The 15,047-nt window shown below is 39.0% G+C and overlaps 1 protein-coding gene across 1 annotated transcript in view; it reads right to left on the reverse strand.

The window, feature by feature from the left end:
- The window catches only part of ARHGEF26 (Rho guanine nucleotide exchange factor (GEF) 26), a 216,283-nt gene that overhangs the window by 54,606 nt on the left and 146,630 nt on the right, over positions 1-15,047 (reverse strand). Inside the window, exons 8-10 of the mRNA XM_006867963.1 lie at positions 11,663-11,815; positions 7,719-7,848; positions 3,647-3,721 (exon numbers count right to left, since the gene is read on the reverse strand). Coding sequence (XP_006868025.1) covers positions 3,647-3,721; positions 7,719-7,848; positions 11,663-11,815 — 358 coding nt within the window. The remainder of the gene's footprint in view (positions 1-3,646; positions 3,722-7,718; positions 7,849-11,662; positions 11,816-15,047) is intronic.

A 15,047-nucleotide genomic window follows, 5' to 3' on the forward strand; every position in this document is an offset into this window, starting at 1 on the left:
AACTGATGGTATATGGAAGGGATTATAATCATTGTAATGAAACAAGGTGTATGATTTGTTGAATGTAAAACTGATGATCTGCCCTGTAAACTTTCACTCAATCCACAATAAAAATGTTAAAAACAAAACAACTCTCCTTATCTTCAGGCTGAAAATGCTGATATTATTTTCCCGGAATCTATAAATCCCAAATATTGTTGTTGTTGTTGTTGTTAAGTACCGTGGAGTCAGTTCAGACTCATAGTGACCCTGTACAGGGTTTCCGAGGTTGTAAATCTTTATGGGAGCAGAAAGCCTCATCTTTCTCCCGCGGAACAGCTGGTAGTTTCGAACTGCTGACCTTGAGGTTAGCAGCCCTATTCTTAACCAATACGGTACCAGAGCTCCTTATAAAACCCAATTAGCAATTTTCAAAAAGAAAACAGAAGATCAATTCTTCTGAGCTGGCTGTATTAGTGACTTCAGTACCCTTTGAAACTAAGAAACTGGTGACTAGGTTGTGATATTCATGCTAAGAGAGAGAAATATGCTGTCCTTCAGATAAAATCAGTCATGGGATAGCATTTTTTCAGAGAATCTTTTCTAAACTAATTTACAGTATCAATAAAGCAAAGCAATTTATAGGTCCATTACATTTCTGCCAGTCTTTCCAAAATTTACCAGTCCAATCAGGTAAAAGAAGAGATGCCTGAAGGAACACAGTAGTCATACTATGGCAGGAATGTGAAATTCTTGAAAGACATTATATTCCTGAGTTCCATTTTACAACCAATTACCTCTACCCTTTTGTCTTCTGCCTGGATTCTTATTCTTCAATCTGTGTTAATCTCAGTAACAACCCAAAAAATTCTCTTACTAGAAACCATTTAGAATGATACTTTCCTCCTCTTTTGTTGTTGTTAAGTGCCGTCGAGTCGGTTCTGACCCATAGCGACCCTGTACAGGGTTTCCGAGGGTGTCAATCTTTACGGGAGTAGAAAGCCTCATCTTTCTCCCATGGAGCGGCTGATAGTTTCGAACCGCTGACCTTAAGGTTCGCAGCCCAATTCGTAACCACTACGCTACTAATTATAAATTATAAATTAAGCTATTAGAAATAGCCTTATGCATCTCAGCATTATGTGGTTATTTGTAAGATTCTTAGAAGTAAAATCTTTGTATCAAACGCCATGCATATTTTGTTTTTAACTTTACTAAATACTCTAAACTGCTTTCTTTCAAGTCCAGAGTTAAAACTTCTTCGGCAGCTTCTTCTAAAGACCCTTCACTGACTTCTTCAAGGAACTGGGGTCCTAGAAGACAGACTCATTCATAACAGGACCTCAATCTGAGTATGTCTCTTTACTTAAGTGTTCCTCAGATTATGGTATTCAGACAACTGATGAAACAAGAGATGGATATGTAGATTACAGAGAGTTCTGTATAAAAATGTGTGGTAGAAAAAGAAACTAGCTCAGAAAACCCACAATTTCTCAGTCATTATTGGCATAGATGAGGATAAATAAAATTGTGAGTCAATTTAAAGTCAATGCAAAGAAACATTACTTCATAATAAGATTATTCAAAGACATGTCAGACTCATATAGGTGGTATGCTGCTGGAATTTAGGAAGTTTCTGATGTCATCATCTTTGATCCCCCATGCCTAACTCATACAGTGTCTTTCCTTCTATCCCTTCTACTGCTTCCTCTCAGCTAGATTATTCTCAGTGTCTAAGCATAAACACATTTTTCTCATCTTAAAAATACAAGAAACAAATGGCCCCACTCTTTCTCACCTCCCTTTGCAGCTACAGCCCTCCCCCTCTTTCCCCCTTACAGCCAGCTTCTTAAAATAACTGGCTACACTTGCTGGCGACTGCATCTTCCCACCTCCTACTCATTCCTCAACACCCTCCAATCTGGCTTCCACACCCATCACATAAGCATGCAACCTACTTCTCTATAAACCCAGTGAACACCTCAATCCTCAAACTCACTTTATCTTTCAGGAGCATTCAATAGGGTTGACTTTCCTTCCTTCAAATTACCACCCATCTATCAGACCATACAGTTTTCTATTCTTCTGGTTATTTATTGAGCTATGGTTTCCTCTGGCTACATTACTTGTTAAATCTCCTTTGCTGGCTCTGTTTCCCTAAACAAGATTGTGAATGCTGGTATTCATTATGGCTGTGCATCAGATCCACTGTTCTTATTCTACACACTCTCCCTGGGTCATCTAACCCACTCTTCTGGTTTCAGATACTGTCTGCATGTTGCTGATTCTCAAAATCCACGTCCCTAATTCAGGTCTTTCTCTTTTCTGAGCTTCTGACTCATTTATTTAGCCTACTATGATGTTCTATAGTAATTTCAATAATGTGTTTGAAATGGGTTTGAAGTGTTCCTATTTTAAAGATAAATAAAAAACATCCAGCCAGCCAGAGACCATATTCTTCTCACTTTGGTCCACAAACATGCTCACTCAATTTATCTCCAAGTCTAGCTCTCCGATATATAGGCCAAATTATTTGTTTGTTTGTTAATTTTTTATTGTGCTTATGAAAGGTTTATAGAGCATATCCCTAGTTTTACATTTGACAAATCATACACTTTATTACATATCAGTGATTGCAATCCCATCCATGTAACATCACTTACCCACTTACTCCTTGTTTTTCAATTTCCATTCTTCCTTCCTGCACCCTTCTGAACTTTGACCTTGAGTCAATGCCACCCTTTTGATCTCAAATGGTTGACTATTCTAGGATGTACATACCTCACTAGTGTTGTTTCTGTTACAGACTTATCTACTGCTTGGCTGAAAGTTGAGCCACAAGGAAGAGTTCCGTTCTAGACGTGAAAGGTGACCAAGGGCCATATCTTTGGGTTCCACCGGTCTCTCTATATAGGTTGAATTCATCAGTTTATTCCAGTCATCTCTTGTCTAGTGAATGCAAGGGCCTCAGAACTGGTCCCAAGCCTGTAGTAGTGCTTGTAGGAGTTCACGTACATGGCTTCGACATCAACTTAAGGTAGGTCCACAATTTCCTAACATGCACAAAGCCCCTCATGACTGACCCCCCGCTACCCTCTCCTAGGCTAGTCATATGAAGGACATTTCTGTTCTTCAAATTCACCACACTTTCTTGTCTTTTGGCCTCTACACATAATCAAGACATTCCCTCCCCATCTCTCTACCAATTCCTTACTCATACATACTCTTGCTTCAGGACTCAGCCTGAGTATCACCATGTGCCCTCCTTCTCATGTCATACATACATCATCTTTTACTGAATTCTTATTCAGCGTTCCTCACAGCACTCCAAGTTTCATGAGGGCACTGACCCTATCTGTATTCTCAGGGGTTGACACTGTGCCTGGCACAAGAGTTAATACTCAATAAATATTTGCTGAATGAGAGAATGACTGATTAGCTCTTCAAACCACCAAATATGGAGACATTTATTGCTCCTTAAAGCAAGACTCTCTGAAGCAATAAAAATACCAATTTAATTTGAGTATGGAAAACATCATTTTATCAAACTGTCTAGCAAATTCAGTGTAAATGATTGCAAGGATCTAATAATTTTCAGCATCAAGCCAAGACACTCTTTTCTGTGGTTTCTGAATGTTTACTGTCTGATGAATGAACCAACAGTTACCTTGCTTACTTCCTTTAAGGCCCTTTTGCAGACTTCGTACTTTGGAGAGTCCTTAGATGTTTTTTGACAGATGGTCTGCAATGAAGTAAAAGTGAAAGAAATCAATGGATTTGTTTCATTAAGCAAAATAAAATCAGTGTCTAGCCATATCATCTTACTCACGTACGGACGCTTAACAATGCTGAACACAATATTAAGGAGTGACTTTAAAGATGACATTAAAATCCAATGATAAAACTGGGGAATAATCTTTCAGCATATAAGATTCAAGTAAATCCAGAGAATGGCTAAATTAGAGGACAGACTTCAGAGGTGGCAGAACCTAGTTTAAAATCCCGTATTTGTCCCATGTTAGCTTTGGGCATGTCACCAAACTGGTGTCTAGAAGCTTCACTTTCCCAATCTGTAAAACTGGGTTAATGTCAACAATGTTACAGGTTTGTCATAAATATTAAATGAGAAAAATGTAGACTTTATATGGCTATACACACACACACACATAAATGAAACATGATTCTCTTTACATCCAAACCAAATCATGAACACTAATATAATCTATTTGATTTTTTAAAATGGTGCACATAATTTAAAAGCCCATTGCATGACCTACTAATGGGCACTAAAGTGATCAGGAAAATACTGATTTCTGTCCCTGGGAGCAAGTATTCTTCATTAGAATCCACAGTGTCTATGCACACTCTGAAACTTATATAAAATTTGTGCAAACATCAACTCCCAGTGACTGTGGCTACAGCTTTGCTCACAATCTCAAAGGAGCTTGTGACCAATGCATGTTTTAGAGCTCACTGGGAAAACAGGCCACAGATCTCCAGTACTGTACAACATGATACATACTAGATATTGTGAGTCTCATCCTATTTACGTAACTTTCTCCAAATTAAAGAGAGTGAGGATAAAAACCAGCCAGGAGATCACAACGTACAAAGAATCTAAGGAAACGTGACTAAGTTGTACATTTTTAATAGAAAAGGAACAAATCCTGAAAATTCAAAAATCTAACACTGTAAAACAAAAATAGAAAAGTTGCATTTAGAAAGAATCCAGTTTTTTCACTGAAGAAAGAAACCTCAAAATCCATAACTCCAACACTACAGGATGTCACACATTAGGAAGAATTCATTTGTCATTGACAAATAGGAATTTCTTAAAAATTTGTCAGTATAGATTCATTAACAGTCACATGAAGTAACCCTTGTTTTTCATGGAATCTAGGTTTTGATAACCTGAAAATTTGGCTTTGACAACCTGTCTAGATTCTATTCCTAGATGTGATCTTAAAAAAAAAAAAAAGAAGAAAAGAAAAATACGAGAGCTAAAGTTTCAAAACTGTAAGTTTTTCAAAATGATTGTTGTTGTTAATTGTTGTAGAGTCAATTCTAATCCACAGCGACCCTGTATAGGGTTCCCAAGGAGCAGCTTATGAGCTTGAAACACCGACCTTAAAGTTCAAACGACTTTGCAGTCTGACACACCGGGACTCCTCATGATTATAGTTGTTAGGTGCCATCGAGTCGGTATTAACTCATAGCGACCTTATGTACAGCAGAACGAAACACTGCCGGATCCTGAGACAACCTCACTATTATTGCCGTGCTTGAGTCCATTGATGCTGCCACTTTGCCAATCCATCTCTTTGGGGGTCTTCCTCTTTTTCTCTGACCTTACCAAACATAATATCCTTCTCAAGCGACTGGTCCCTCCTGACAATATGTCCGAAGTATGAGAGATGAAGTTTGGCCATCCTGGCCTCCAAGGAGCACTCTGCCTGCACTTCTTCCAACACAGATCTGTTTGTTCTTTTGGCAGCCCATGGCACTTTCAATATTCTCCTCCAACACCATAAACTCAAAAGCATCAATTCTTCTACAGTCTTCCTTATTCACTGCCCAGCTTTTGCATGCATATGAGGTTACTGAAAATACCATGGCTTGGGTCAAAGCTGACATCTTTGCTCTACAACACTTTAAAAGGTCTTGTGCAGCAGATTTGCCTAATGCAATACGTCATTTGATTTCTTGACTGCTGCTTGAGTGTTGATGGTTGATCCTTGACAACTTCAACCTTTTCTCCGTTGATAAGAATGTTGTTTATTGGTCTAGTGGTGAGGATTTCTGTTTTCTTTACAATGAGATGCAACGCATACCGAAGGCTGCGATCTTTGATCTTCATTGGTAAATGTTTTAAGTCCTCTTCACTTTCAGCAAGCAAGGTTGCATCATCTGCATATCACAGGTTGTTAATGAGTCTTCCTTCAATCATGATGCCACGTTTTCCTTCATATAACGCAGCTTTTCGGATTATTTGTTCAGCGTACAGGTTGAATAAGTATGGTGAAAGAATACAACTTTGTTGCACACCACCTTTCTTCATTTTAAACCATTCAGTGTTCCCATGTTCTGTTCGAACAACTGCCTCTTGGTCTAGGTACAGATTTCTCATGAGCACAATTAAGTGTTCCAGAATACTTATACTTTGCAATGTTGTACATAGCTTGTCATGATCCACACAATCGAAAGCCTTTGCATAGTCAATAAAGCACAGGCAAACATCTTTCTGATATTCTCTGGCTTTAGCCAAGATCTATCGGACATCAGCAATGATATCCCTCATTCCACGGCCTCTTCTGGATCTGGCTTGAACCTCTGGAAGTTAGGCAGGGGGAAATTCCCAAATTACATTTGGTGACTGGGAAGGGTGTGATGATGGCAGATTGAGGTGAATTCGTAGGTGTTGGAAGTTCCGGCTGGTCACCAGAACCTCCCAATAATGTTCAGTAGAGGCAAAAGATTGGCCGTGTGCATTTGGGTCACTCCTATTAGTTTTAAACATTTCAGAATTTATGATGGAATCTAGAAGAGGGAATCTATTTTGTAACCATATTCTGCAATCACATTTCTACTACTATACTTTTGTTTGTGTTTTGATTTATAAAGTCAGGTATGGAAAAGCTAGCATGACATTATATACGCCATATACATTTTAAAGTAAAAGTATGATAAAAATGCTTTTATGAGATCAAAAAGACAAAATCTGGCCCATAGTCAGATTAGACCTGCGTCAGGCCACTCTGTTTTTCTCTCATGCTGCCTTTGCTCTGCCAACCACGTCAGTTCTAGCATGGCCAGTGTGCAGGGCTCCTGGTCCACCTCCTGGCTGCTTCTACACTGGGCTTTACACAGTCTCTACTCACTTCCACCATCCTTGCCCGGCCATCATTCGAAGTCAAATACTTGTTTTCTTCATGACACTCCCTAAAATCAAAAGGATGCTGAATTTTCTCAGCCACTTTGCACAGTAAGTAGAGTGAGTAGAGGGGAAGTGTGAAGCACAGCTGGGAATCAGCTAGGAGATACACAGTGGGTGAGTTTATGATCTGTTACACAGAATGAGTTTCATTCCTGTGCAGAATGTCAGCACCACAGCATGGTGGAACGTTACAGGTAGGCGGGACCTTACTGATCAATCTGAGAATGCTGAAGCCCAAAGAGATTGAGTAATTTGCCCAAGGTCATATGCCTAGTGAATGGCTCTTGTCAGAAATGGAATCTAGGTCTCACGATTTCTAAAGCCTATATTGTTTGCCGTGAAAACACACACGGAGCAGTGGGTGATGTAATGTAAATTCTTCAGAGTGACCACACAAATCTCAATTAAAGATACTGCCACACATACCAGACACAGTTGAGACTTTCCAACCAAATAGCACTTTCTCACTGTGTGTTAGCTGCCACTGCGCGGCCCCGAAATCATGACAACCTCCGTGTTACAGAGTAGAACTGCGCCATAAGATTTTCTTTGCTGTAATGCTTAGAGAAGCCATTTGCCATGCCTTCTCTCCTGCCAAGCTGTAAGTTGGGTTCAAACCACCACTTTAGGTTAACAACAGATTGCAAACTGTGCCCCCCAGGCACTTTTCCAAACAAATAGCACCTTTTCACTTGGTTGGGTATGTTACAAAAGAGATATCTATCAATTTAATAATAAGAATAATTGTCTTAGATTTATAGCAGCACACTTATAGAGAAGAAAAGGCCAGCAGGTCATGTCTTACGTCCATCAGCAGGGGGAGGCGGGTCACCCTCTGCATGGGGAGAATGAGAAAGGAGATCATGGGTAAGTTCCTGCAGTCTTTATGGGTCTCAATTCGTGATAAGACTTCCTTAAAAGATGGGTTGGTGGCTCTGAGAGAAAACAAACAAACAAACAAGGTTTCTTCCTCAAAGTTAAGAAGCAAATAAAATCTGTTACAAAGTGCTATGATAAATTAATACATTGCCAGTGATTTTCAAGTATATGAAAACATATGATTTAAGATTAACAATACGAACAATAAGATAGAAATATATGAGCTAGAAACTAATAAAAGTAGAAAGTAATTAAATGAGAGGCAATGGTACCATATTCTTGAATATATCAACTACCAATTAATAAACAGAACTGTTATTATTGTTAAGTGCCATCAAGTTAGTTCCAATTCATAGCGACCTGGTTTAGGGTTTCTGAAAGCAGATGGGAGGATTTGAACTGCTGACGTTCTAGTTCAAATCGACCTTGCCGTCTAGTACTTAACCCACAACATCAGGACTCCAATAAACAGAATAGATATCATATATAATAAACTATAAGCACAATGCATGAATAAGATAACATATGATACGTTTTTAGTCTCTTCTTTAGCAAAGTCAGTTAGACCAGACTTACTAGTTTTTAGCCTTTTCACCAGTCCTCTTTCTAAGACAGAAAATCTTTGGACCATATCAGCTAGAGTATTTCTCCTACTCTCTCATTTTTATGGAACTCAGCAAGATAAAATATGCCAAAACAGATTATCTTATGTGGGACCAACTACCCATACAACTTTTAAGGAAAGCCAGGTGGGAATTCCATTAAGAGAATGGAATGCAAACAAGGTCCCCAACTTGCCAAGTACTAGATTTAATAATTAGCAAAGACAGAAGGGGGACAGGAGGATCAAGAGGGGAACTGAGAGAAAAGGTTGTAGTACTGGATATGGTATTTTCAATAACCTCATATAGATGAGAAAGCTGGATAGTAAATAAGGAAGACCGTAGAATTGATGCCTTTGAGTTAAGGTGTTGGAGGAGAATATTCAAAGTGCCATGGACTGCCAAAAGAACCAAGAGATGTGTGTTGGAAGAAGTGCAGCCAGAGTGCTCCTTGGAGGCTAAGATGGCCAAACTTCATCTCTCATACTTCGGACGTACTGTCAGGAGGGAGCAGACGCTGGAGAAGGATATAATGTTTGGTAAGGTGGAGGGTCAGAGAAAAAGAGGCAAATACAATGAGATGGATTGGCCAAGTGGCAGCATCGATGGACTCAAACATGGCTACATTAGTGAGGTTGGCCCAGGATCGGGCAGGATTTCGCTCTGCTGTGCATAAGGTCGCTATGGGACGGTACCGACTCAATGGCACCTAACAACAACAACAACTGGATATTGTATTTTCACACTCTGGAAAGAAAGTTTAGGAAGAAGAGCCATGGCAGTGGTGGATATTTCAAAAATTAGATGGTTTGGATCAAAGCTGCTAAAAGTAAATTAGAAAAATACTTAAACTAGCAAATTAAAAGAAATCATTAAGAAATGCGTTATTCTCATGTGATCAGATTGATGAGTTTTAGGTTTATTTCCCCTGTTAGCATTGAACAGATTTTTAAGAAGTTAAAAAAAAACAAAAAACTCTAACCCCCTGTGTATGAAAATCACTTAGCTTCCTGGTCCCCAGTCACAAGAATTGTAATTACATAGTCTGGATACATCCTTGTTTGCTTGTTTTCAAGTATCCTGGGCATTTCTAATGGCCACTGAAGTTGAAAATCACTACTCTAACTGAAAATTTACATCAACTGCAACAAAGTCCCTGAAGACAAAAATACTAACTTCCATGTGAGAACCCAAATGATGGTGTCATTAAATTAATTCAGATAAAAAGCTTCCTTTTTTAGAGTTAGATAATATACAGCTGTACCTATTCACATTTTTAAAATTCTGCAAAACAAAATGAAAATTGAGCTTAGCTCTAACTGAAGGCTTTGTTTTCAAACATACAGTTTGTATTCTCTAACAATTACAAACCAATGTCTATCTTTTTATACCAGCGGTTCCCAAAGACAGAGGAGAGGAGGGACAAGCAAAAAAAGAAAGGAGGTGTGATTTTGCCCCCACAAGGATCCCTGGCAGCAAGTCCACAAGACGCTCCATGGGAGAAAGATGAGGCTTTCTGCTCCTGTAAAGATTTACAGCCGGGGAAACCCTATACAGTGTTGCAATGAGTCAGAACTGACTCCACAGCACATAAACACCACCAACAACCACCAGGAGACATGTGGCAATGTCTGAAGTGGCTGTCACAACTGGCATGAGGAGATGTGACTGGTATCTAGTTGGGAGACACTAGGGATGCTACTAAACATCATGCACAAGACTGCCCCACAAAACCGACTCATGCATCCCAAAATGTCATGTTGAGGTTGAGACACCATGCTTTATATAAAAAACTCCATTTGAAATTAGTAGCCATGAGTTTTCCATCCTGGTCATACCAGAGTTTCATAAGCTTTCATGGGGGAGAGGTGGCATACTCAGTCCTTCTCACCAACTTGGGAGGCTTTAACTGGTTCTGTTTTTCCAAGCAGCTGTGAGATCTTTACCATTAACCCTCCTCCCCAGGGTCTCACACACTGCACAGAAGCTGACCAGAGCTCTACGGTATGGCCATAAATACCACAACTCACAGGGGGCTATAAAAGCATGATAACAGTCCATATGCCCCCCCCCAAGTGAATTTACAGTCTCATACAACTGTGCATAAAACAAACAGTTACTTGTGATAAATTGGGTCCCTGAAAATAAAATAAGATAGACATTTATTGAACAATCACTCACCCTTTTTCAAAGATACAAATGACATATACCAGGGGCTTCAAAACATTTGCAATTAAAAGTTCTTCCAGGAACTTGTTCTGAAGCCCTCTCATATGTTGTTGCTAAGTGACATCAAGTCGTTCCAACTCATAGCAACCCTGTATAGGGTTTCTGAGGCTCTTAAAAAACTTTATGAGAGCAGAAAGCCTCATCTTTCTCCCTTAGAGAGGCTGGTGGGCTCGAATGGCAGACTTTGTGGTTTGCAGTCCAGTGCTTATCCTACAGAGCCACTGCACTTCCCCCTCATACATATGTCACATCCAAATTCTTAGTAACTGACATAGGACAACTGAAAAAGGTACAAAGTAAAATTTAACGTATACCTCATTTTTGTTGGATAATTAAATCTTTAGGAACATTTTCCTCAATTGCTTTCCTTCAGATACTGCCTCCTCTTCTAACTATCCAGTGGTGGTAGTGGTAGTGGTGGGGAACTCAATAATGACATAATAAGTTTTGTTGTTGTTGTTAAGTGCCATCAAGTTGATTCTGACTCATAGCAACACTGTATAGGGTTTCCAAGGAGCAGCTGGTGAGCTTGAACCACTTAGCCTGCAGTTCAAATGACTTTGCAGTCTCACTTTACAGCGCCACAAATGGAGAGAGATGAGAACAATATAGAAAACCCTGGTGAACTTTCTCTTGCTCTTGGTTTCTGGTATATCACTTAATTTTCAGTTTTGCTAGTTGTTAACATCTAAGTTATCACTAATGTTAACTCTAACTCATTCTGACTATATACGTGACAGAATTAAATGTTTCTGTCATGTGTCAGGGACACCTTAGAAAGTTGGGCGATCTGAAGTAATGACGGTCCTCGTGTCTTGCAGCAATTTTTAAAAAGTAGACAACAACTATTATTTCATAATTGCTTTATGAAGGAAATTTTGCAGACTTGATTTCTCTACTCTCATTCTGAAAGCATTACTCTTAAATGTTGTTCCCCTGGGAAATACTCAGAAGGCATCCTAAACTGTGATCTAAAAAAAAATCAATTCATTTTAATCAGTGTGACCTAATTAAAACTAGGTTAGACTACTTTGCTTACAATAATTTCTGCAGGGTCCGCTGTTGATAGACTTCATTTGTACAGTATTTCACATATGGGTCAAATGTGGATGCTGTGTGTTTTTCTACAATGTCACTTATATCATCAATGAAGATATTATTCTGATGTCTCGCTTCCAACTCTGTAAAGAATCTGAAAAGACAAAGAAAATAAAAGCATTTACATTGTCTTCCATACGCTTTAATAGACAACAGATGATTTTCATATAATTATAGTGTACAGTGTTAGAAAATATCAATAGTACACAGTACGGCCTTTCTAAGGGCCTTAGTTAACAGAAATACCATGAATAGGCGGCTTAACAAACAGAACTTTATCTCTTACAATTTATAGCACACTCAAAGCCATAATTCAGAGGGCTGGCTTTAGGGAAAGGCTTTTTCTCTCTGTTGGATCTGGAGGAAGGACCTTGTCTGTTTCAAACTTCTGCTTCTGGGTGACCCTGGAGTGATGTGACATCTCCCCCCACCCCACCCCTTCACCCCCAATCTCTGCTTGCTGGCTTGTGTTTAATCTCTTATATAGCTCAAAAGATACTGACTCAAGATACACTGGACAGGAATTCTGCCTCATTAACACAACAAGGACAATCCACTCCCAAATGGGCTTATAACCACAGGCATCCTGGTGTGGCATTGTAGGATAAATACTAGACCACAAGGTCGGTTTAAATTGCAAGACTGCTGGTTCAAACTCACTAGCCTTTCCTTGTTCCTCGGAAACCCCATACAGGGTTGCTGTGAGTTGGAACTGACTCAACAGCATTTAACAACAGCAACATAAAGGTAAGGATTTATAACACATATTTTAAGGGGACACAATTTAATCCATAATGCTAAGTTTAAAAGATCCAAGAAGAAAAAAAAAAGGAACCATAAAATTACTGTCTAAATTTAAACCTATCTATCTGGTAGCGTAGTGGTTACGAATCGGGCTGCGAACCTTAAGGTCAGCAATTCGAAACTACCAGCCGCTCCTTGGTAGAAAGATGAGGCTTTCTACTCCCGTAAGGATTTACACCCTTGGAAACCCTGTACAGGGTCGCTATGGGTCGGAACCGACTCGACGGCACTTAATAACAACAACATCATATTAAGGCGCTCTGGTAGTGTAGTGGTTACGAATCGGGCTGCGAACCTCAGGATCAGCAGTTCGAAACTACCAGTGGCAGCAAGACCACCAGCTGTTCCGCGGGAGAAAGATGAGGCGTTCTGCTCCCGTAAAGATTTACAGCCTCGGAAACCCTGTATAGGGTCTCTATGAGTCGGAATTGACTCCATAGCACATAACAACAATCATATTAAAACTTACTGCTTTCAGTGTGTGGCTTAAAACACTGACACTGAAGGGTCCTAATTGTCTATCTTCAAGTATGTTTTGTTGTTGTTGTTAAGTACCATGGAGACGGGTCTGACTCAGCGACCCTGCACAGGGTTTTCAAAGCCGTAAATCTTTACGGGGGGTATGTTTAGAGTATACCAAATTCACTATTTTTCACATAGTCCCTACATATGGGGGATGGGTGGTCCTGCTTATATATTATTCTATTCTACTGAAATCACCTAGGTAAATATTTAGGTGTTTTCTATTATACTGAAAACTACTAAGTATTATGTTTTGACAAACTAAAAAAAACCTAGATTCTATCCATCCTTTCTCTCAAAATAAAAACAATCACATTATTTTAAATGTAATAGTATGTATCAGGGGGCTTCAAAAGGTTCATGGAAAAGCTGAATTAAAAGATAAGAATTTTCCATGAACTTCTTAAAGCCTATGTTGACATCTTCATATTTTATTTAGATTGTAAATAGCAGCTGTCAGCTTTAGCACTGTGTATGTGAGAAAGAGAGAGAGAGAAAAAAAAGAGAGAAATGTCTGGTTAAATTATAAATTTCAGATAAAGAATGAATAAATATTTAGTAGAAGTATGCCCTAAATATTGCATGGGGTAGCCTAGTCACCCAGGAGTTAGGGCACTGACAACCCTAGACTGTGCTCAATTTCAACAGAGCATTAAATTTAGATATTTGAAATAGGTTTCTGCCTAGAGCCTCGTCACTCAAAATACAGTCCACATACCTACAGTACTGGTGCCATCTTATGAGAACTGCTGAAAATCACCAACCCCTTCCCCAATCTGAATCTGCATTTTAACAAGCTCGCCAAAGGATTCAAATGTACATTAAAAAATTGAGAAAATGCCCTTGGATGAACTTATTGTCCAGGGTTAGTGTGGGGAGAAAACCTATGGCACAGGGATCAAAGTAGTTTTCAAAGTGTATGACCAAAGTGACATTAACACTAAGCTCTAATATTGATTTTTGAAATAGTAAGGCAGAAAAAAAATTAATTTCAATAAACTCAGTTAAACTGTCTTCCTGGTGGTCTCCAAAGAGCTGACAATGACACAACAGCCAAATACTCATCAACAGATGAACGTGGTACATACAGGGAATGTGATTAAAACAGTAAGAGAAATTAAGTCTTGATACATATGCCACAAAATGGAACAAAATTTTGAAATTATGTTTAGTGAAATAAATCAACCGCAAAAAGACAAACATTGCATGGCCTCAGTAATATCAAAAGATAAGAAATGGAAACTGTATACAGATCAGTTATTTATTGATACCAGAGGCAAGAGGTAGGGACGGTTATGTAAAATCACATTGATTAAGGGTAGGGTTGCATACCCAACAGTAATGAATAATTTGGAGTCCTGTTGTGGCACTGTGGGATAAGCACGGGACTGCTAACTATAAAGTTGGCAGTTCAAACCCACCAAGCTCCTCCTTGGAAACCCTATACAGGGTTGCTATGAGTTGGAACCGACTCAACAGCACTGAAAATAACAACAACATCTGTAAAAAGTTAAATTGGCAAAAGTTGTGTAAACATGTTATTTAGAATGGCAAAAATAAGTAACAGAGAAGCTGCTGAGATTGTTTATATACAACCAAACACCTCATGGGATATGGTTCCTTGGTTTAGGGGCTTAGGGTCACTGTTTCATAGAACAATCTGGTTAACCGGCCTAATATAACATGTTTAGTGCTTCTATTCAACTTTATAGTTTTTGGTGGAGTGCCTGAGTTCTTAAAAGCTTACAAGTGATAATAATATAAGGCACGCTATTTGTTCTCTAATCTCCTGCAGCAACAGAGGACGACAAAGAGTCAAGAAAGCAGAAGATTCTATAAGATAATCCTGATCAAAAGGGGGAAATGCAGAAAACAATTTAAAATTCTCATTTAAAATGTAGACTTTCTGGATTTTAGAAGATGGATAACCCTCTGAAACTACTGACCTGAGATAATCTCTGAAGCTCAAACCACAAATATCCTTTGTTGTCTTCTTAAAA

The sequence above is a fragment of the Chrysochloris asiatica genome, unplaced genomic scaffold, assembly GCF_000296735.1.
Source record: "Chrysochloris asiatica unplaced genomic scaffold, ChrAsi1.0 scaffold00113, whole genome shotgun sequence".
Classification (NCBI taxonomy): domain Eukaryota; kingdom Metazoa; phylum Chordata; class Mammalia; order Afrosoricida; family Chrysochloridae; genus Chrysochloris; species Chrysochloris asiatica.